General features: G+C 36.1%; 1 protein-coding gene across 1 annotated transcript; it reads left to right on the forward strand.

The window, feature by feature from the left end:
* Positions 1-7,448: 7,448 nt before the first annotated feature.
* LOC126725741 (pre-mRNA-processing-splicing factor 8A) lies at positions 7,449-22,391 on the forward strand. Its single transcript, XM_050430614.1, has 25 exons — positions 7,449-7,930; positions 9,073-9,196; positions 9,324-9,416; positions 9,593-9,983; positions 12,651-13,137; positions 13,251-14,041; positions 14,154-14,422; positions 14,593-14,907; positions 14,997-15,301; positions 15,406-15,860; positions 15,981-16,107; positions 16,623-16,864; positions 16,951-17,074; positions 17,155-17,344; positions 17,430-17,537; positions 17,631-17,884; positions 18,491-19,107; positions 19,196-19,302; positions 19,388-19,642; positions 19,761-20,234; positions 20,582-20,743; positions 20,932-21,129; positions 21,211-21,489; positions 21,604-21,846; positions 21,968-22,391. Exons 1-25 carry the CDS (start codon positions 7,689-7,691, stop codon positions 22,160-22,162), a joined length of 7,047 nt encoding a protein of 2,348 aa, XP_050286571.1. The 5' UTR covers positions 7,449-7,688; the 3' UTR covers positions 22,163-22,391.
* The last annotated feature ends 79 nt before the right edge of the window (positions 22,392-22,470 follow it).

Below are 22,470 nucleotides of genomic sequence, written 5' to 3' on the forward strand. Positions count from 1 at the left end.
TGTGCAAGCTCTCCAAAGGAATGACTTCACCTTATTAAGGACTTTCAAATTCCACAGGCTAGACCAAAACTATTTGAACCCATCTAAATTAGAAGATGCAACTAACTCATTGTTCTCAACCTCACACAACAACTTATAACCTAACTTAACTATGTAGACCCCATGTGTAGAATCCGGCCAATACAAGAAATTTGGTTGTGAAATGGTGCTCAGGGGAATAGATTTTATTTTTTCAACTTTGAAAGGCAGGAACACTTGATCCAATAATTAAGAATTCCACCCGCCCGAATCTTCATCTAACAAATCTGCAACAATACAATCCTCATGAAGAAATTGAACAGGAGAAACCACCTTGCCATCACCAACCCTAGGGAGCCAATTATCCTTATAAATCCGAGCAGTGAAACCATCCCCAATCCTCCATTTGGCACCTAAAGAAATAAAACGTCTAGCACCAAGGATTCTCTTCCACGCAAAGGAACCAGATTTCTCTTTAGCATCAAACACGGTTCCATTTGGAAAATACTTGGCTTTAAAAACATTAATGAAAAAGGAATTTGTATCATGAATCAACCTCCAAACTTACTTAGCTAGCATAGCTTCATTGAATTTTTCCAACTCTCTAAACGCCATTCCACCTTCATAAAGGTAAATGATGACACTTTCAAATTAATTATGATCCAATTTAATTCTTAGGATAACTTACAACAATGTTTCACAAAAATGACATCACTCTTAAATATTTATAGACAAAAATGATGACACCTCTAGTATTTGGACAAATAACAAATAAGTACATTTCATCTCACATCATGACTTCCCTTACAAAATGTTCTATTTTTATAAAAAAATATATGTACTCTCCTGTACAAATCTTAAGTGGATTGTGTCATTTTCAACAAATCTTGAGGAATGAGTGTCATTTCATCTATAGTTTGGATTAAAAAAATTAAAAGAATTGCACACCATGAAGGAAGTCACAATATGAGTGGATATGTATAAAAATATTTATACAAACCTCAAGGAAGTCAAACTTTTAAAATAAAAAAATAAAAAATAATATATTTTTTAATAAAGCTGGGAGTATGGGCTTAATTATTACATTTTATACAAACCTCAAGGAAGAGTGTCATTTTGCAAAATGTTTGGTAGAATCTTGTTTCATGAAAACCCCAAGTGAGATTGATTGAATTTCTGGAAACACCTTTTCCCATTAAAATCCTCAAATTTCCTTCAATTTGAATTCATACACATGGTATTTATAATCCAATGGTCCTTAAAAACCCATGTAAGCCTGCCATGTATACATTTGCAAAAAATTGGAGTAAGTAATTCTTAATTGTCAAAGAGGAGCAATTCATTACAAGTCTTTGTATTTTGTTGGAACATTGGATTGAGTTGTCCTACCAACCATTTTCAAATGCCCAAACATAATTATATAAAAGCATTACATTTGATAATGCAAAATGGGTTTTTAGCTAAATTAGACATCATCGTAGCAACATTAAAAAAAAAAAAAAAAAAAAAAATCTCACACATGCTTGTCTATTACTGTTCACAATTATACATATTCTTCAGTGCCTATAAAAAAATACACAAACATTGTAACATTTGTAAAGGCTTGTTTGGTTTAGACATGACTCAGTTTTCATAACTCAAATCTCATAACTCATAACCCAAACCCCACTATCACTCAAAAACTCCAAAATTGTTGTTTAGTTACAAAACTTAGTCACATATCTCAACTTTTAAGTCCACTTTTTGCCAAAATGGTGGAATCCATCCCACTGACACTACACAGGGGTTACGGTTGCTACCCATGTCCATTTCCTCTTCCCCTCTTTCATATTCTCCCAATTCCATCACCACCATTAATGGCAAACTCAAAACCCACCACTGTCAACACCACCAATGGCCACAAAATGAAAAAAAAAAAAAAAAAAAAAAAAAAAAAAAAAATTTTAAACAAAAGAAAATCCAACCATTAGCTACACCCACAAAAAGAAAAAAAAAAAATCCAATCATCAATACCAGCACCAATCACATAAACCCACCTCCATCACAACCTAAGCTTCAAACCACAAATACAAACATTTTTAAAAACCCGTTGGTGGTGGAATGGGTCTGATGAAGAAAGAAAGAATGAATGAAGAAGAAGAAGAAGAAAAGGTTGTTGGTGGTGGAGTGGGTATGAAGAAGAAAGAAAGAAGAAGTAGAGAAAAAAAAAAAAAAAAAAAAAAAAAAAAAAAAAAAAAAAAAAAAAGAAGAAGAGAAAGTGAAGCCGGTGGAACTCTATAGAAGAAGAAAGAGAGAAAGAAAAAGAAAAAAAAAAAAAAAAAGTAGTATGACACTGTTACTTGACAATGACAAGTCACGAGAATGGGTCTCACAAATTTGATTTTTTTTTACCATTTTGTCACTATTACTCATAATCCATAATCTGAAAACACCAAAATTGTGTTTTCAATTTCCATTATCCAAACTCAAAATTTTGAGTTTTTCAGTGATGGAAACAAACATCCAAAACCAAAGCCAAACATTGCATCATTTGTGGGACCCACGAGTTTTGGATGATAGATCATGAAAATTAAGTGATATCACTTAATTTTTGGACTATCCAAACAAGCTCTAAATCTTTTTTTGTTTTTGTTTTTTTCACTCTCACACTTTTACCTCTATCATCTCGTTAGTACGTCTTTCCTCTCTTGCACTCTATTTCCTTTGCTCTCTAATAAAATTTGTTTTGTATTTGGTACTACCTTATCACTAATATGGTGAGAACAAAGGTTGTCAAAATCAGGATTCTATGTAGAATCGTGAGAGGTAGGTAGGATCGTGATTTGTAGGATTGGATTATGAATCGTAAGATCCTATCTATTTTCAGATTTTAAGCAAAAAACCTATTGATAGTGACTTTGTATGTTGAATAATCACTTAAAATATGAATCCATCCATTAAAAAAAAAATTTGCATCATAAAATGTAATTTGCATGCATTACATCGTTACATCATACTAACGAAACATAATATATTTAACTTTTGACATAATGTATCTAAAAAGTTCAGTACATGTTTAATTAGCAACTAAGTGCCAAAATATTATCTACACATGGAAAACGTTTTCCAAATTCTAAGTTCCAAATCCAAAATAAGTTAGGCTAGTTAGCAAATAAAAACTAGCTGATTACAAATTTACAATATGTAATCCAAAAGAGAATTCACATTCTAAGGTAAACTAGCTAATTACAAATATGAATCCAAAAGAGAATTCCCATTCTAAGGTTCTTCTAATCTAATCACTATCATTATCATCACTCATTTCATCATTTATGTCCTTCCCAGTATCAACATTCATAGCGTAATCATCGAAATCCCTAACTCTCTCAAATCCAGGTGAGGGCCCATCGCTATCAACATCATTAGAACCATCATCATTATCATGATATTCATCACTAACATCACGAACTAACACACTTTTTTCTTTTGGCAGCAGCTCTTGAAACCTCATCATCACCTAACATTGATAACCAAAATATACAAATATACAAATTTTTTTTATAAGTACACAAATATACAATAGTGATCAGTGATCACACATTCAAACTATACATAGGTAACTTGTATAAATATTAGCTATAAAGGAAGGCTTTAGAATTATAAATTAATACTTTCATTGTCTTCATCAAAATCTGCACCATCATCTTCTGAATCTACACCATCTGTTGCTAACTACTCATTATTAGAAGACAAATTCTCCAAACCAATTTCTTCTTTTGTACTCGATGGTTTAGCTCTTTTTTCTTTTTTCTTCAAGTTGTACATATCGACGACCAAGTCATTTTTTTTTTTCTGGTGTAAGTGATTTCTCCTTTTTGAATGTACCTATAGTTGTAACAATTTTAATAGAGAATTCTCAAATAGAGGGAAGGGGGGAAGAAACAAACTTTTAACTAAGAAAGAAAATGAAAAATCATCTTGTCATAATATACCAAATTCATTTGGTCTTACCATTTCAAACACACTCCAATTTCTTTCACAACCAAAAGAGCTACATGTTAAGCTCAATATTTTTATAGCAAAATTTTTCAATTCAGGACAGTCATCTACATATGAGTCCCACCACTCAGCTGATACATATATGAATTACAATGCCTTAGTCTTAAGAATATAATCTACAACTAATAAAGATGAATTTGAATGCAAAAAAATAAAAAAAAAATTGTTACTTAGCTTTTTATTATTTCTAGCTAGTATGGCAGCTTCAATACTAAAGAGTCCCTTTACTTGTTTGAATTTTTCAGGTTGGACATCTATCTTTTTCCTATCACTAACTTCTGGAACCATTCGTTGAAGACATGTATATAGTCCAAATTTAATATTTTAACCCAGATCAAAATAAGGATCATAATGAATAGAAGGGTTCAAATAATATCCCGCAGCATGCAAAGGCTTATGAAGTTGCATTTCCCATTGATCATCAATAATATCCCATATCTCTTTGTAATTATAATTTAAAACAATGGATATTATATTTAAAAAAACAATGACTATATATTCAATAAGTTAATGAATTAAAAACAAATGTAAATTTAAGGAAGATATAAATAAAATGGTTACCTCTTTTGAACATTATTAAAATTTTTCTGTATTTCTTCTTTTGTGTTTTCCATTTCTAGATAAATGAATCTCATTGGAGGTGTATTAGAGTCAACCATGCAAAGTACCCTTAAAAGGGGTATTGCAGCCTTCAAGCATTTGACAAGAAGTAGCCAAAAGCTGTGGTTATCCATAACTATGGCATGAATTTTTTTTCCTTCTTTTGTTTTTGCAAATTTACTACGCCTCCATTATTTTGAAGGAAACATTGTCATCAATTCTCCTTTGAACTCATTAAGGCATGACAATGTCAAATATGATGTTGCAAATTTAGTGGCAGCAGGTCTAATCAATTCCCTCCCTTTAGTGAAATCTCTCAACCAATTTAAAAGCATAGATCTAGAATATATGTACGTTGTAATCTTCTTCCCCTTTGCAATTATGTAATTATGGTCCTTAATCTTTTTTTTTCAAAATCTTCAAGCATCAAATCCAAGCAATAGGTAGCACATGGAGTCCAAAACAAGGACTCTCTCCTGCATCAACATCTCTCCAGCTAGTTTGTAGTTTGTAGCATTGTCAATCACCACCTGTACAACATTCTCCTCTCCAACACCATCCACAACTTCATCTTACATTTGACAAACTTTTTCAGCTGTTTTAGATATGTCAGATGTGTCTATAGAGTATAGGAAAATGGTTCCCTTGGGACTATTCACCAAAAAATTACAAATGGATCTCTTTTTCTTATTAGACTAGCCATCAGGCATAATTGAACAGCCTTTTTTTTTTCCATTCAACCTTATATTCTTCGAGCATTTGTTGTGTAGAATCTACCTCTTTCTTCAAGCATGTCTCCTTAATCTCATGATAGGAAGGAAGCTTGAGGCCAATTCCAAATCTTGAAGTCATATCAATCATTCGCAGAAATTTTGGATTTTTGACACAATTAAAAGGAATGACACTAGTGTAGAAGAATCAAGTGATTTGTTGGATCACTATATCACGTTCTACTTTTTTAAACATACGATTCATTGTTACTTGCCTTTTTTTTTTTTTTTTTGTTGTAACAAACTTATCCATGGAGCCTATGCGTATGCCCCTCCCTTTTGATGAATGTAGTTGTTGTACTTCAACTAATTCATCATCACTGCCATCATCCTCTTCTTCTATATTATACCACCTCTTCTTTTTTGTAAATGTTTCAGCTTGGGCATTCAAAAAAGCTACAAATTTCTCCTTCACCTTTTTTGGCACACTAGAACAAGCTGAAACATTTGTCCTAGTCACAACTAAATGATGCTTTAGCCGATATATACCCCCACTATGAATTTCTTTGCAATAATTACATTGAACTTGCCTTGAACCTACTTCAACACCATGATCCCATCCCATGTCGACCTATTTTTTGGTGCATTGTTTTGCTTAATTTTATTTCTAGCCAAAGTAGACATTGTATATTTGTACTAGAGCTACAAAAAAGACACCAAGATATAGAGCATGCTCAAAAAATCACACAGAGAATTCATCAAACAGGTTGTGTGCAATTCTAAACTACTAATTGTGTTTACTAATATTTCTTAAAGAATCAAATAATGAAGATCCTGTTTCACAATTTTTCAAATTTTACTTAATTTAGTTAACAAAATGGAAAAATAAAAACCTTAAAAGCTTTGTCAAAATCATATACACAACACAACAATGTGGAATCAAGCTATCAAAGTACAAATAAATGATAAACTATTAACTATCAAAACAAATTACCCAATAGTAGAAAGCTTAAAGGTGGCGATGGCTCACGGCAACATCATTAAGAGGGCTGAGAGGTGCTGGGTTTTTGACAAAGGACTGAGGAGGCGTGGCTATAGGGCTGAATGTTTCTAAATATTTTAGGTTTTGTTTTTTAAAACTTTAAACTTAAGTACTATGGGTTTTTTTGAGATTTTATGTTGACATAGGGGTAAATTTGGGACTTCAATTTGTTATTAGGCTTCTGATAACCCATTGGGCTTGTGGGTTTAGTTGGATTATCTTACCCTAAACGAATCTAACAAAAAAAAAAAAAAAAAAAAAAGCCTAAGCTAAAAACGTGTTTTGGTAGGATCGGTAGGATCCTGCGATCTTATACGATCCTACACGATTCTATATACGATCCTACAATTTTTATGATCCTGCTATGATTCTAAACTTTTTGGTGAGATGGGATTGTAAAATCGTGCGATCCTACGATCCAGGTCGCGATTTTGACAACCTTGGTGAGAACAATGATGGGATCAATCAAGATGTTGGCAATAATGTGGTGAGAACAACAACTACAAGAACTTCTCTCTCCCCTTTGCTTTTGGCCTTTGTTTTTTTTTTAACACAAGTTGACCAAAGGTTGATTGAACAGCAATGGCCTAGTGAGAGTGACAATGAGTCTTATCAATGGTAGCAGCTTGAAATTAGTTTTGTGTTAAGAAATGAGTGGTAGTTTTTTTTTTTTTTTTTTTTTTTTTAAGTTCAATTGTGTGTAGAAAAAAAAAATAGAAAAAGGTTATTTTCAAATTATTTTAATGGAATGTATTGTAAAAGTAGTTATGTTACTTACGTAAAGTAAAACATGATTTTTTGGTTGGTTAAAATAAATTATAGTTTCTAGTAATTTTTATTGAAAATAAAATAAAATTAGAGAAATTATAGAAAACCTCTTGCCTTTGCAAGGCCCAATCTTACCAATCCAACCTATGAACAACACAAAGCCCAAACCCAAGTGAACACCCAATACCCCCATGTCACGTGCCACCGTCATATATCCATCTCCCACAAAAATATAAACCAATAAATTCACACCCATTTTCTTTCTATTTTCTCACTCTCTCTGTCTCTCTCTTCCTCACTGAGGGAAGAGACTCACACACAAATCCCCAAAACCCTAGAAACCGCCATTGAAGGAAGCTTTGAGACTTCCCTCTCATTCTTCTTTCTTCAGACCTAACCCTACAAACCAAAACCCTCTCATACACTAAGTAACCTTCAAATCCACACGCACTATACTTCGTTTTCTTCTTTTCATTAGGTTTTGCTAGGGTTTTAGGAGCTCGTTCTCCACCATGTGGAACAGCGGCCAGATTGCGCCGCCGGGGACCACTGGCTCGTCCATTCCTCCGCCGCCGGCAGCGCAGCCATCGTACACGGTGCTGCCTTCGCCTGCCGAGGCCGAGGCGCGGCTCGAAGAGAAGGCGAGGAAATGGCAGCAGCTCAATTCGAAGCGGTACAGCGACAAGCGGAAGTTCGGGTTCGTCGAGACGCAGAAGGAGGACATGCCTCCTGAGCACGTCAGGAAGATCATTAGGTCAGAGCTTTTCCTTTTCCTGAGAGCTTATTTGGAGTGTTTGTTGAAAGATTGTGAATTGCTGTTACTCTTTTTTTTATCACTGGTGATTTAATTATGTGCATTTTTTAGGGATAGGAGATAGTTTAGGTGAGTAGTTATAGGATTTTGTATGTGGGTACTTGATTATTGGGGTATTTCTGGATTATAATTTGGTATTTTCAGTGAAGATTTTGATGGGTTTTTACTTATTTCCTATTTGTTAATAGTATTACATGATTTCATATGTAAACACACACACACGTATATAAGCACAATTTTGTATGATGTGTTTGAGCTTAGTTGGATGATTGGTTATATTATCTATAATTTATAATTGACCTCACCCTCCACCCTTCTCAGAAAGGGGAGGAGGTACCATTTAAGCTAAAACCTATTGGTGATTTTGTGAATCTAATTGTGTGTTTTTAGCATTGAAGATAGTTAGGTGAGTAGCTGTTGGATGTTATATTTGGGTACTTGATTTATTAAATTTTTTTTTTCCGGGGTACTATTATAAGAAATGGAGTTCCTAGAAAGCCTGTATACATGGTCCAAATAGTTTGTTAGGCAGGCAGGTTTTCATTTTTCTGTTTGATTTGGGATTTTATTGATGTTATACCATGTGATTTCGTGTGTCGTTTTTCTACCTTTCATTCTGGTGTCATAAGTCTAAACATTTTGTTGATGTGGATGTCGGTTTTGCTGAAGTATGAAATTAATGGCTGAAAAGAGAAGAGATATTGAAACTGTATTTTAGGATGTGAAATCATTGTTCTTTTCTGGTGGGTTGGTTGTTATTAGTGATTAAAGGTTTTGGCATTTGGTACTGCATATGCTCTCTCTCACTTAGTCTGCCTTTCTTCTTTGACTCATAGTATTTATTTTTAAAATGTCCCCAAGTAATAGATTTTGTCTCACTCCTTGCTGTATCACGGAAGCTACTTGTATTTTTATTTAATGTATATTGCTTGATATATTTCTATATGCCTTTTCATTTAAAGTTTTTTCCCCTGTATTCCCTTCTGTTGTTCTCTTAAAAAGTATGTTTCTGTAACTGTGGGATTAATACAGTTGGTCACCATGAATTTTTTTTGTATTCATTTTTGTGTTCTCTTTGACAGAGACCATGGGGACATGTCCTCTAAGAAATATCGTCATGATAAGCGTGTCTATCTTGGAGCCCTTAAATTCATTCCACATGCAGTTTACAAGCTTCTTGAGAATATGCCTATGCCATGGGAGCAGGTATGCATTCTTTGCTTCTTTTTCATTTCTTTAGATTTTTATTGATTGATTTATTTATTTTTATGCTTAGAATGTGTCTTATGCGTTTCCCCTTGCTAAAGTTTCCTTGCTACATTTGTGGTTCTAGGTCCGTGACGTGAAGGTTTTGTACCATATTTCTGGGGCTATTACATTTGTGAACGAAATACCATGGGTTGTTGAACCTATATATTTGGCTCAGGTTTGTTTCTCTTCTCTTCCCTTCTGAGGATATTCTTTTTTAGTTCATGAGGAGATCATGGGAGTTCAAAGATGGTATGGATAGCTGTGCCATAAATATTGTGCTGTGTTATTTGTTATCATATTGTCATTATCCCTTTCAATGATGATGGCTGATCAAATCATAAAATTTTACAGTGGGGTACAATGTGGATCATGATGCGAAGGGAGAAGAGGGATCGTCGGCATTTCAAGAGAATGCGGTTTCCACCATTTGATGATGAGGAACCTCCATTGGACTATGCTGATAATCTTCTAGATGTTGATCCTCTGGAGCCTATCCAATTAGAGTTGGATGAAGAAGAGGATTCTGCTGTATATACTTGGTTTTATGACCATAAGCCTCTTGTGAAAACAAAGCTTATAAATGGTCCAAGTTATCGGAAATGGCATCTCTCTCTTCCTATCATGGCAACTCTTCATCGGCTTGCAGGACAGTTGCTTTCTGACTTAATTGACCGCAACTATTTCTACTTGTTTGACATGGAGTCTTTTTTTACAGCCAAAGCATTGAATATGTGTATACCTGGTATGTCTTCCTTTTTCTCCTCTTTTCATTTTATTCTTAATGTTTTGCTTTTCTTCTGAGTTCTTTGGTGCTCTCAAGAATCTTCTTTGACACTCTGGGGAATAGATTTAATCTCTGTATATAATTGGAGTAGAATTTTTGGTGTCCACGTTTGGATACTCTCAAAAATAACCCTATAGTATATTTTAGTCTACTCCTGCCCCCCCTCACTATACACGCAAATAGAGGAATAAATGAAGGAGATACAGAAATTTAAACACTCGATGCATTGGAAATGCTTGGTGTCCACTTTCCAGTAAATCTCAAAAGTAACCTTATAGTTTAATCGAAACTTGTCCTCCTACGAAATAAGCTCTAAGGGCATAAATTAAATTCATTAGCACAAAACAACCCCAGAAAACTTGAAACCTACCATCAAGTGGTTATGCAAACTAAAACTTCCCCATTAAAGAGCAGTTGCTACAACTTAGAATTACACCAATGTACATCTCTCCACTTTGCTTTTAAATTGCTACTATCAGTTTCTAAAAAGAACGCAACCACACAACTGAAAAAATGCTGCCCTTCTAATAACCAACCTCATCATCACTCCAAGAAATCTATCTTTACTTTTCAGAAATGTTTGAGCAACCCTCCCAAACTGCCGATCCAATTCTTCCTTTCATTAAAAAAAAAATCAAACATAATGCATAATCAAATCCCCAAAAGGCTTTCAGCTTTTACAAATTTCGGAAAGAATATCTATCTATTCCAAAGTGAGATGGGAAAATCATCGAAAAAAAAATCCAATTGAAAGTGCATGGCCAGACAATGCTAAAAAAGGAACGTCTGTATTCTCCTCTGTTTTGTGCTAGCTGGAGGTGACATTTTGGTGGCTAATGTGCCACGACGACAACAAAAAGCTATTGTGGATAAAGGTTGTGATGGGTGGGCCAGAGGAGGTTTTGATAGCAAATTACATCTAATCTAAACTTCAAAGGAGATGGGGGTAATAAACCAAAACAAACTTTGGAAAAAAATCAGTTTCTTTTGTAGCGAACAATCTATTATGAAAGAAAGTTTCCAAACTGGTAAAGAGGTTGGGGGAGGGGGGGCGAGGTGTTCCGAGGGTGGGGGAAAATCATCCAAACAATACCAAAAAAAAGGAAGATAACCTTAAAACCACAACCAAGGCCAAGGAAGCCAACACTGATTGATAGTAATGGCCGGCGTTGCATACTTTTATCTGTAGTGTTGTAATCAAGGAAATCCCATGGAGAGAATGACAATGACACAAACTTAGCAAGTGGTAGGAAAGTCAGGAGTGATGTGGACCTGTTACAACAGCCAATGCTTGGTTGTATTGTGTTGCCATGAGTAGTGACAGTAGTCCATAAAGCTGCAAATTGTAATACACATTATATCAAATGTACATAAACCATTGGTTTAGTAGTATATTCTATAGGATAGCAATTGTTGTTGGCAACAGTTTGAATAGGCAATGAAAGACATAAATCCAGTTATTCTTCATAGTCTGTATTTACTTTTGCATAAGAATTTGTACCATGGCATAATGTAGTGAATCGTTATGCAATTTGGTTGGATGTAATTCTGTTTATACACATTTTGATGGTCTAAATTAATTTGAAGGGTAGGTTGTAATACAATTGTCTCATGGGACAAATGTATAAACCCTGTATCGGGATTAATGAAAAAAATATACAAAGAAAAAAGAGTATATGAGCTTGCATGTAGTAGCGCGTGTGATGAGGCTAGTTATATATCATATGGTTAGAATACTCTAATAACTGGTTGGGGTTGTAAGGAATCCCATTAGTGCCATATGGTGCCTGTTTGGCATTGTTGTAATAGATAATTTGCGATAATTTGTAAGAGATAATCCCATTAGTTGAAAAGATCTTTAGCGTTTTTGAGTATATGAGAAATTACAGTGAATAGTGTGTTAAAGTTCTAAATTTTTTTTTGATAAGAAATAGAAGTTCTAGATAAAGCAGTAGAGGTCTCTCCAAAAAACTCCAAATTTCAGCTTTAGCTTTATAGTTCTTTTTTAGTGGGCTGCAACTAGACACCCCAATTTTTCTCGGGAAAGAGCTTTAGATCTCTTGAATTTCTTCTATGGTGTGGTGTGATATCAATTATTAAATTGGGCTTCTTTTGATCTATTACTTAATATAGAATAAAAGAAAGATTCTTATGATGTGTTATGATGGTTTAGAGGCTGTTTAATTTTAAGAGATCTGCTGTGTTTTCAGGTCGGCGTTTTTTTTTTTTTTTTTTTTTTCCAATCTATATTACTTGGTTCATTTGCCATGCTGGTATACAGGTGTGCTGACAGTTGGTTGTATGCTGTGCTGTGGTCCTATCATTACCCAGTGTATAGAACTTAGTAAATTATTTGATATCATCGGAATTTGTGAAAATTATTGTTTGTTATTATTTACTTATCTAAAAAGGGGGTACAAAATTGAAAAGAAAAAGTGAGTTATGTGATGATTTTGAAATTTTATGTGCTAGGTAATCTAGTATCCTTATTGTGAAGATAATCAATTTGGTTACAATTAAAATTTTATATACTTTGAGAGTTGCTGTTAGATTGCTTTTTGTTGGCCTTCAATTGTGTTCATAAGTGTGGTTTGAGTTTGTATTTAATTTGTTTCACTTATGCAGGTGGACCTAAATTTGAGCCTTTGTATCGTGACATGGAGAAAGGTGATGAGGATTGGAATGAGTTCAATGATATTAACAAGCTAATTATTCGATCACCTCTCCGGACAGAATACAGAATTGCATTCCCTCATCTCTACAACAATAGACCAAGGAAAGTAAAGCTGTGTGTGTATCACACTCCCATGATCATGTACATAAAAACCGAGGATCCTGATTTACCTGCTTTTTATTATGATCCTTTAATACACCCAATAACTAGCATTAACAAGGATCGGCATGAAAAGAAAATTCGTGATGATGAGGATGATGATGATTTCTTCTTGCCGGAAGGGGTGGAACCTCTGTTGAGGGATACTCAACTTTATACTGACACCACAGCTGCTGGAATTTCCTTATTGTTTGCCCCACGCCCTTTTAACATGAGATCTGGTCGGATGAGACGTGCAGAAGACATACCCCTTGTGTCGGAGTGGTATAAAGAGCATTGGTGAGTTCTTTATGGTTTTTTTATTTATTTATGTTGCTCTGGCAATAAAGTATATGAACTATCTAGTACATATTAAATATCATTTAAGTTGATCCCTGCCTTTGCTTTTGCAGTCCTCCATCCTATCCGGTTAAAGTTCGAGTCAGCTATCAAAAATTGCTAAAATGCTTTGTGTTGAATGAACTGCATCACAGACCTCCTAAGGCTCAAAAGAAGAAGCACTTGTTCCGATCTCTGCAAGCAACTAAGTTTTTCCAAACCACGGAACTTGATTGGGCTGAAGCTGGTCTTCAAGTTTGTAAGCAGGGCTATAACATGCTAAATCTGCTGATACATAGGAAAAATTTAAATTACCTCCACCTTGATTATAATTTCAATCTGAAGCCGGTGAAGACCCTCACTACAAAAGAGCGCAAGAAGTCACGTTTTGGTAATGCTTTCCATCTGTGTCGTGAGATTCTGCGCTTGACAAAGCTTGTGGTTGATGCCAATATCCAGTTTCGCCTGGGTAATGTGGATGCCTTCCAATTGGCCGATGGCTTGCAATATACATTTTCTCATGTTGGTCAACTGACCGGCATGTACCGTTACAAATATAGGCTTATGCGGCAGATCAGAATGTGCAAAGACTTGAAACACTTGATCTACTATCGGTTCAATACTGGTCCAGTTGGGAAAGGACCTGGATGCGGGTTTTGGGCACCAATGTGGCGAGTTTGGTTGTTCTTTCTACGTGGTATAGTGCCTCTCCTGGAACGGTGGCTAGGGAATTTACTTGCACGTCAATTTGAAGGGCGCCATTCGAAAGGAGTGGCTAAGACAGTAACTAAGCAACGTGTTGAAAGCCACTTTGATTTGGAGCTAAGAGCAGCTGTTATGCATGATGTTCTTGATGCTATGCCAGGTAATCTTTGACTCAACCTATTGTATTCCTTTTTGGCTCGTGGTTTTCCCCTTTATTTCTTATATTTTGGTTATTGTCTTTGTGATTCCAACATTGTATTATTAAATTGCAGAGGGCATTAAGCAGAATAAAGCCAGAACAATATTGCAGCATCTCAGTGAGGCATGGCGATGTTGGAAAGCAAATATTCCCTGGAAGGTTCCTGGTTTGCCAGTTCCCATTGAGAACATGATTCTTCGTTATGTTAAGTCAAAAGCTGACTGGTGGACAAATGTTGCCCACTATAACCGTGAGCGTATAAAAAGAGGAGCCACTGTTGATAAGACAGTTTGTCGGAAGAATCTTGGAAGACTGACTCGTCTTTGGTTGAAGGCAGAACAGGTGCAGATACTGACTTCTTCATTCTTTTGTTTAAACTTCCACCGCAAAATATGCGTGTGTGCACAGTTTTCTGAAGGACTTATTGGACTTTTTCTTTTTCAATTGTCTTTGAATACATTTTTTTTTCTCATCTTATTTGTTTTTTCAATTTTCATTTTCAATTGTTGTAGGAACGACAACACAACTACTTGAAAGATGGTCCATATGTCACACCAGAAGAAGCAGTTGCCATTTACACTACGACAGTGCATTGGTTGGAGTCAAGAAAGTTCTCTCCCATCCCGTTCCCTCCATTATCATATAAGCATGACACAAAACTTCTTATCCTTGCTCTGGAGCGGCTGAAGGAATCTTATAGTGTAGCTGTGAGGTTAAACCAGCTTCAAAGAGAAGAGTTGGGTCTTATTGAACAAGCCTATGATAATCCACATGAAGCACTGTCACGAATCAAGCGTCACCTGCTCACTCAGCGTGCATTCAAAGAAGTAAGTTATTTGATTAATGCATTGATCTTTGTCCTTTGTACTTCACAACCTAGTAGAATGAGTTTGAACTGAGTTTTTTTTCCCTGCAGGTTGGCATAGAATTTATGGATTTGTACAGTTATCTCATTCCAGTTTATGAGATTGAGCCTCTTGAGAAGATTACAGATGCATATCTTGATCAATATTTATGGTATGAAGGTGACAAACGCCATCTTTTTCCAAATTGGATCAAACCTGCAGATTCAGAGCCTCCCCCACTTTTGGTTTATAAATGGTGTCAGGGTATAAACAATTTACAAGGTGTATGGGACACAAGTGATGGCCAATGTGTGGTGATGCTTCAAACAAAGTTTGAAAAGTTCTTTGAGAAGATTGACTTGACAATGTTAAACAGGTATGTAATGGTCGGTCCCGTTGCAACTGTATTCAGTGGATTTTTGGAGTTCTTGAATTATTATCTATTTATCTATTTATGTATTTTTTACTGTGGTGTTGCAGGCTCTTGCGATTGGTTCTTGACCACAACATTGCTGATTATGTCACCGCAAAGAACAATGTTGTGTTGTCTTACAAGGATATGAGTCACACAAACTCATATGGTCTTATCCGTGGTCTCCAGTTTGCTTCTTTTGTTGTACAATATTACGGACTTGTGCTGGATCTCTTGCTCCTTGGATTGACTCGAGCTAGTGAGATTGCTGGGCCCCCACAGATGCCTAATGAGTTCATTACTTATTGGGACACGAAAGTTGAGACACGGCACCCTATTCGGCTTTATTCTCGTTACATAGACAGGGTCCACATATTGTTCCGCTTCACCCACGAAGAGGCTCGAGACCTTATCCAGCGGTATCTTACTGAGCATCCTGATCCTAACAATGAAAATATGGTTGGATATAACAACAAGAAGTGCTGGCCTAGAGATGCAAGAATGAGGCTCATGAAACACGATGGTATGTATCTCATTCTTTTCTTTCTTTAGAGTTATGACTTTAACATTTTTAAGTGAATGAGGCTTTCATTAATGTTAAAAATAATGTATGTCTTGACTCTTTTCTAAATTCTCCTTTCAGTAAATCTTGGGAGGAGTGTTTTCTGGGATATGAAGAACCGTCTTCCTCGAAGCATCACTACATTGGAGTGGGAGAACAGTTTTGTTTCTGTATACAGCAAGGACAATCCAAACTTGCTTTTCAGCATGTATGTTTATCTAACTAGCTACATTATTTTGTATGTGTGTGTGTGTGTATTTTTTATTTGTTTCTTGTGTTGGACCTATGTTTTCCAGCAATGATCATGTGTTCAATGTTGCTTGGATTTTTTTTTTTTAATTGATACTTGGAATTTCTTATGCACTGGTCTGTCTGCCTTTTCCATCTCTCAAGCTGGTAGCTCCTGAATATTTTACTCAACAAATTTGAAATGTGGATCTCAACAAACAGAATTAGTTTAGTGTTGCTCCAGACCTTATTCAATGCTGAGAAATTGTTTCTGAACCTAAAATTTTAATTAATTCGTTCTGTGTTTTGGGTGAGCCTTTGTTATATGTTGTATTCGATCTTATAGGAGAGGTTTCCGAATCTTAGAACCCATTCTGTTTTCTTTGCCTCTCTAGTCTCAATCTCCAAGAGGTTTGTCAGGTTATTACTGTGATGTGTGTTTTTTGACGAATGGACCTGTTGTCTGAAACATCTCCTCTCCTCTTTGATCTTTAGGTGTGGGTTTGAAGTTCGGATACTTCCTAAAATAAGGATGACCCAAGAAGCATTCAGTAATACAAGAGATGGTGTTTGGAATCTGCAGAATGAACAGACCAAAGAACGGACTGCAGTTGCTTTTTTGCGGGTTGATGATGAACACATGAAGGTGTTTGAGAATCGTGTGAGGCAGATTCTTATGTCTTCAGGATCCACAACATTTACAAAAATTGTCAATAAATGGAATACAGCCTTGATAGGTACTTATTTTGAAATTTTTATTCTGCCTTGTTACAGCTGTTTGACTTCATGAGGATATTTATGAATGTTTTTTTTTTTTAAATAGGTCTCATGACTTATTTCCGTGAAGCCACTGTGCACACTCAAGAGCTGTTAGATTTGCTGGTTAAATGTGAAAATAAAATCCAAACCCGTATTAAGATTGGGTTGAACTCAAAGATGCCTAGCAGGTAAAGTTATTGGTCACATAAAATAATATATTCTAGTTGAAAGTTAATCTCGGTACTGATGAAACTCAATCTTCCTTCAGGTTCCCTCCTGTCATTTTCTACACTCCAAAGGAAATCGGAGGACTTGGCATGCTTTCTATGGGTCATATATTGATTCCACAAAGTGACCTCCGTTACAGCCAGCAGACAGACGTTGGTGTAACCCACTTTAGGAGTGGAATGAGCCATGAAGAGGACCAGCTGATTCCAAATCTTTATCGATATATACAGGTAATTTGAGATTCACTCTTCATATGTATATGGTGTGCTTGTGCATTTTCTTCAATTTTTTGACATCATATTGGTTTCTTGACAGCCATGGGAGAGCGAGTTCATAGATTCACAGCGTGTTTGGGCAGAATATGCATTGAAGAGGCAGGAAGCTCAGGCTCAAAATAGGCGTTTGACCCTTGAAGATTTGGAAGTTAGTATTTTTACCTTATTTATTTATTTATTTATATTTTAGGACTTCTACAAAAGTCATCTATTCTAATGGCTTTCTCAATTCTTTGGACAGGATTCATGGGACAGGGGCATACCTCGTATAAACACTTTGTTTCAGAAGGACCGACACACATTGGCATATGACAAAGGATGGAGGGTGCGTACTGACTTCAAACAGTACCAAGTTTTAAAACAGAACCCTTTCTGGTGGACACACCAGAGGCATGATGGGAAACTTTGGAACTTGAACAATTATCGAACTGATGTCATTCAAGCTTTGGGTGGTGTTGAGGGAATTCTTGAGCATACCTTATTCAAAGGAACATAGTGAGTATACTGTGTTTTGATTTTGTTTACAGTAGTAGTTACAGTCGTCGTTGTCATTATCATAAATCTATTAGGATTGCACATGATTCTATTCTGCAAATGGGTGATGTGAAAGAGAATTCAACATATATTATCTGGTTGGTTAATACACATAGTAACATTGCAGGTTAGAGTTTATTGCACTGTAGTTCATAATTGTAACAAAATTTGAACTTGGCCTTCTATCCGGTTTGTTATATTGTAAGATTTTATTTGATAGGTAATTACAATTCACATCCTTAGTGGATTGAACCCATGACTTACCTTTCACTTTTAGCTTATGGGGCAGAAATGCCATTTGGTCCAAAATGCCATTAGCATCTGTGATTCTGTATTGGAAGATTTGTTAATCCTTAGGTTGGCAGAAATGCTATTTTTGCTCTAGAGACTGAACCATATCCGAAGGAAGTATGTGTGATATGATAAAGAACAGATAATATTTATTTTTCTAATTGTTACTATAGTCGTGGGATTATTTATACAGTTATGGTTGTCTTTCACTCCTGAATTAATATGCTTTTAAGAAGAATAAAATTTGACTGACTTTGCTTATCTAAAAATTTTCAGCTTTCCAACTTGGGAAGGTCTCTTCTGGGAAAAGGCATCTGGTTTTGAGGAATCAATGAAGTATAAGAAGCTGACAAATGCTCAGAGATCTGGTCTCAACCAAATCCCTAACCGTAGGTTTACGCTTTGGTGGTCACCTACGATAAATAGAGCAAATGTGTACGTGGGTTTTCAAGTCCAATTGGATCTAACTGGAATCTTCATGCATGGGAAGATCCCTACCTTGAAGATATCACTGATTCAAATATTCCGTGCTCATTTGTGGCAAAAAATCCATGAGAGTGTTGTCATGGATCTTTGTCAAGTTTTGGATCAGGAGTTGGATGCTTTGGAAATTGAAACTGTGCAGAAGGAAACAATCCATCCAAGAAAGAGTTACAAAATGAACAGCTCTTGTGCAGACATTCTTCTCTTTGCTGCACATAGATGGCCGATGTCAAAACCTAGTCTTGTAGCTGAACCAAAGGACGTGTTTGATCAGAAAGCAAGCAATAAGTACTGGATAGACGTGCAGCTCCGCTGGGGAGATTATGACTCTCATGATATTGAGCGTTACACTCGGGCCAAATTTATGGATTATACAACAGACAATATGTCTATATATCCATCTCCTACTGGTATGCTTTTTTTTCTTTGTTTGCTTTACTCTGTTCGATCCTTCAGTTTTGTTGGTTTGAAGTAATCAGCATTAAACTATCCTTTCAGGTGTGATGATTGGAATTGATTTGGCATACAACTTGCATTCTGCATTTGGTAATTGGTTTCCTGGGTCAAAGCCTCTGCTTCAGCAGGCTATGAATAAGATCATGAAGGTGCACACCTTAAATTTTTTTTTCTCATGTTATAAATTAGTGTAGGCATGTAGCATTGAACTAATTGTTCTTTGTGCATTTGCAGTCAAATCCAGCTTTATACGTCTTGAGGGAGCGGATAAGGAAAGGTTTACAGTTGTATTCTTCTGAGCCCACTGAACCATATTTGTCATCTCAGAATTATGGAGAGATCTTCAGCAATCAAATAATTTGGTTTGTTGATGACACAAATGTGTATCGTGTTACTATCCATAAGACATTTGAGGGAAATCTTACAACTAAACCCATCAATGGTGCCATCTTTATATTCAATCCAAGGACTGGACAGCTGTTCCTGAAGGTCTGTTTGTCTTTTTTTTTTTTTCTTTCATTTTTTTTCAATGATACTTTTAAGTAGTCTCTCTCTCTCTCTCAAGTTCAGACACTGGAAATTTATTTCATGATATGATTTCTTACAGGTCATCCACACAAGTGTGTGGGCAGGACAAAAGCGTCTTGGTCAGTTGGCCAAGTGGAAAACAGCAGAAGAAGTTGCTGCTCTAGTTCGGTCTTTGCCTGTTGAGGAACAGCCAAAACAAATTATTGTGACTCGTAAGGGAATGCTGGATCCATTGGAGGTTCACTTGCTGGATTTCCCGAACATAGTTATCAAAGGAAGTGAGCTGCAGCTTCCATTCCAAGCATGCTTGAAGATTGAGAAATTTGGTGATCTGATTTTGAAGGCCACAGAGCCGCAAATGGTCCTTTTCAACATTTATGATGATTGGTTGAAAAGTATTTCCTCATACACTGCATTCTCCCGACTCATTCTGATCCTGCGTGCGCTACATGTGAACAATGAGAAGGCAAAGATGTTACTAAAGCCTGACAAAACAATCATTACTGAGCCACACCACATCTGGCCATCTCTCACTGATGATCAATGGATGAAGGTAAACTCCATTATTGTAATAGTGTACATTTCTTTTCTTGGATTTGTAGCTTAGGCACCCCCCCCCCCCCCCCCCCCAAACAAAAAAAAAATGGTCACTTTTTGTTCTCTCTAAATATTTCACCTTAATTTATAGGTAAGAGAAGTCCGTACTTTTTGTGACAAATATTTTCAGAGATGTACTTTATTTATAAAATAATCATTCATATCCTGTTCTGCTGTGGCATAATAAGATTCCTAATTTTGATTATATATTCAGCAGCAATAACGATTCTTTCAAACATCTATTTATAAACAGATGGTCATGCTTCCCTTTAATGATATGTGTTATGCTATTTTATGGTACAGGTTGAGGTTGCTCTTAGAGATCTCATACTGTCGGATTATGCCAAGAAGAACAATGTGAATACGTCAGCTCTGACACAGTCTGAGATCCGTGATATTATACTTGGAGCTGAGATTACTCCTCCTTCTCAACAGAGACAACAGATTGCTGAGATTGAGAAACAGGTGATGCTTCTTTTTCTGCTTCCTATTGGTTTTAACATTGTCTTGGTTCCTGATATAAACTAGCATTATTTCTGGACAAAAATGGTGTTTCTTGCAAAATATATTGTTTGGGAATCTCCTGATTTGGCGTGTCTATTGAACTCAGTGGTATGTTATTAAGTTGATCATCTTCTGTGTAACATTATCAGGCGAAAGAAGCAAGTCAGCTGACCGCAGTTACAACGAAGACTACAAATGTGCATGGTGATGAGCTTATTGTAACCACCACAAGTCCATATGAGCAAGCTGCGTTTGGGTCTAAAACTGATTGGCGTGTGAGAGCAATATCTGCAACAAACCTCTATCTTCGTGTCAATCATATTTACGTGAATTCAGAGGATATAAAGGTGCTGATCTACCTACTCTGTTATATCTGATAATCATTGATTGTTTATATTTACTGAAATGGAGTACACTTGATAATACAGGAAACAGGATATACCTATATCATGCCAAAGAACATTTTGAAGAAGTTTATCTGCATGGCAGATCTGCGGACACAAATTGCTGGTTACTTGTATGGTATTAGTCCTCCTGACAACCCTCAGGTTAAGGAGATCCGCTGTATTGCCATGCCACCACAGTGGGGAACCCATCAGCAAGTCAATCTTCCATCAGCTCTCCCAGAGCATGATTTCCTGAATGATTTGGAGCCTTTGGGATGGATGCATACACAGCCTAATGAACTTCCCCAGTTATCACCACAGGTATTTGTCTAATCCAGTACGCTTTATTTGTTTAAATAGAAATGCTAAAGGTTTTCTTCTCATAGAGTGGTTTAAGTCCATGATTTGTTATCTTACCTGAGATTTTGCTTGCAGGATCTCACAAGTCATGCTAAGATCCTGGAAAACAACAAGCAATGGGATGGAGAGAAGTGCATTATTTTGACCTGCAGTTTCACTCCAGGTTCCTGCTCCCTAACTGCATATAAGCTGACACCATCAGGGTATGAGTGGGGCCGTGTCAACAAGGACACTGGAAGCAATCCTCATGGTTACCTTCCCACTCATTATGAGAAGGTCCAAATGCTTCTCAGTGACCGTTTCCTTGGTTTCTACATGGTAAGAACATCGTCTGTCTTTGAAATATGCTTTGGTTGGTATGCTTTTGATTGGATTTTGTATTGACATTTGTCTTCATTCTTGGAGTTAACTTGGTCATTCTGTGGCTTTTGTTTCTTAGATGCCGGATAATGGTCCATGGAATTACAACTTCATGGGGGTGAAACATGCACCTAGTATGAAGTATGGGGTCAAGCTCGGGACACCACGTGAGTATTATCATGAAGACCACAGGCCAACTCATTTCCTGGAGTTCAGCAACTTGGAGGAGGGAGAGACTTTTGCTGAGGGAGACCGTGAGGATACCTTTACATAGGAGTCGGGATTATTAACAAATATTGTTAGTTACAATGAGAAGTAATTGTAGTACATTTGCAGACTTGGGACAGAAATCGTATAGCCCTTTGTTGTAATAATCATGTATATCATGATATGGATGGATATATTATATCCAGATTGAGGTTGTAAGCTTTTTGTAGCGATTGTAAACTAGTCGGTTGTATATATAATATTTTGGTATCTAAAGTGCATACATTCGTATTCAAGCTTAAGACTCGCACCTCTTTTGTTAGTGTTTGCTTTGGCGTTCTATTGCATTTGGAGGAATGTGGTCGGTAGTCTTCT

This window comes from Quercus robur, chromosome 5 (assembly GCF_932294415.1).
Source record: "Quercus robur chromosome 5, dhQueRobu3.1, whole genome shotgun sequence".
Taxonomy (NCBI): Eukaryota; Viridiplantae; Streptophyta; class Magnoliopsida; order Fagales; family Fagaceae; genus Quercus; species Quercus robur.

Bases quoted from the DNA above. Each gene is read 5' to 3' on its own strand.
- LOC126725741 (XM_050430614.1), top strand. From the start codon at position 7,689: ATGTGGAACAGCGGCCAGATTGCGCCGCCGGGGACCACTGGCTCGTCC. The intron at 15,861-15,980 runs GTATGTATCTCA...TTCTCCTTTCAG, and splicing joins GAGGCTCATGAAACACGATG to TAAATCTTGGGAGGAGTGTT. The intron at 19,303-19,387 runs GTGCACACCTTA...GTGCATTTGCAG, and splicing joins CTATGAATAAGATCATGAAG to TCAAATCCAGCTTTATACGT.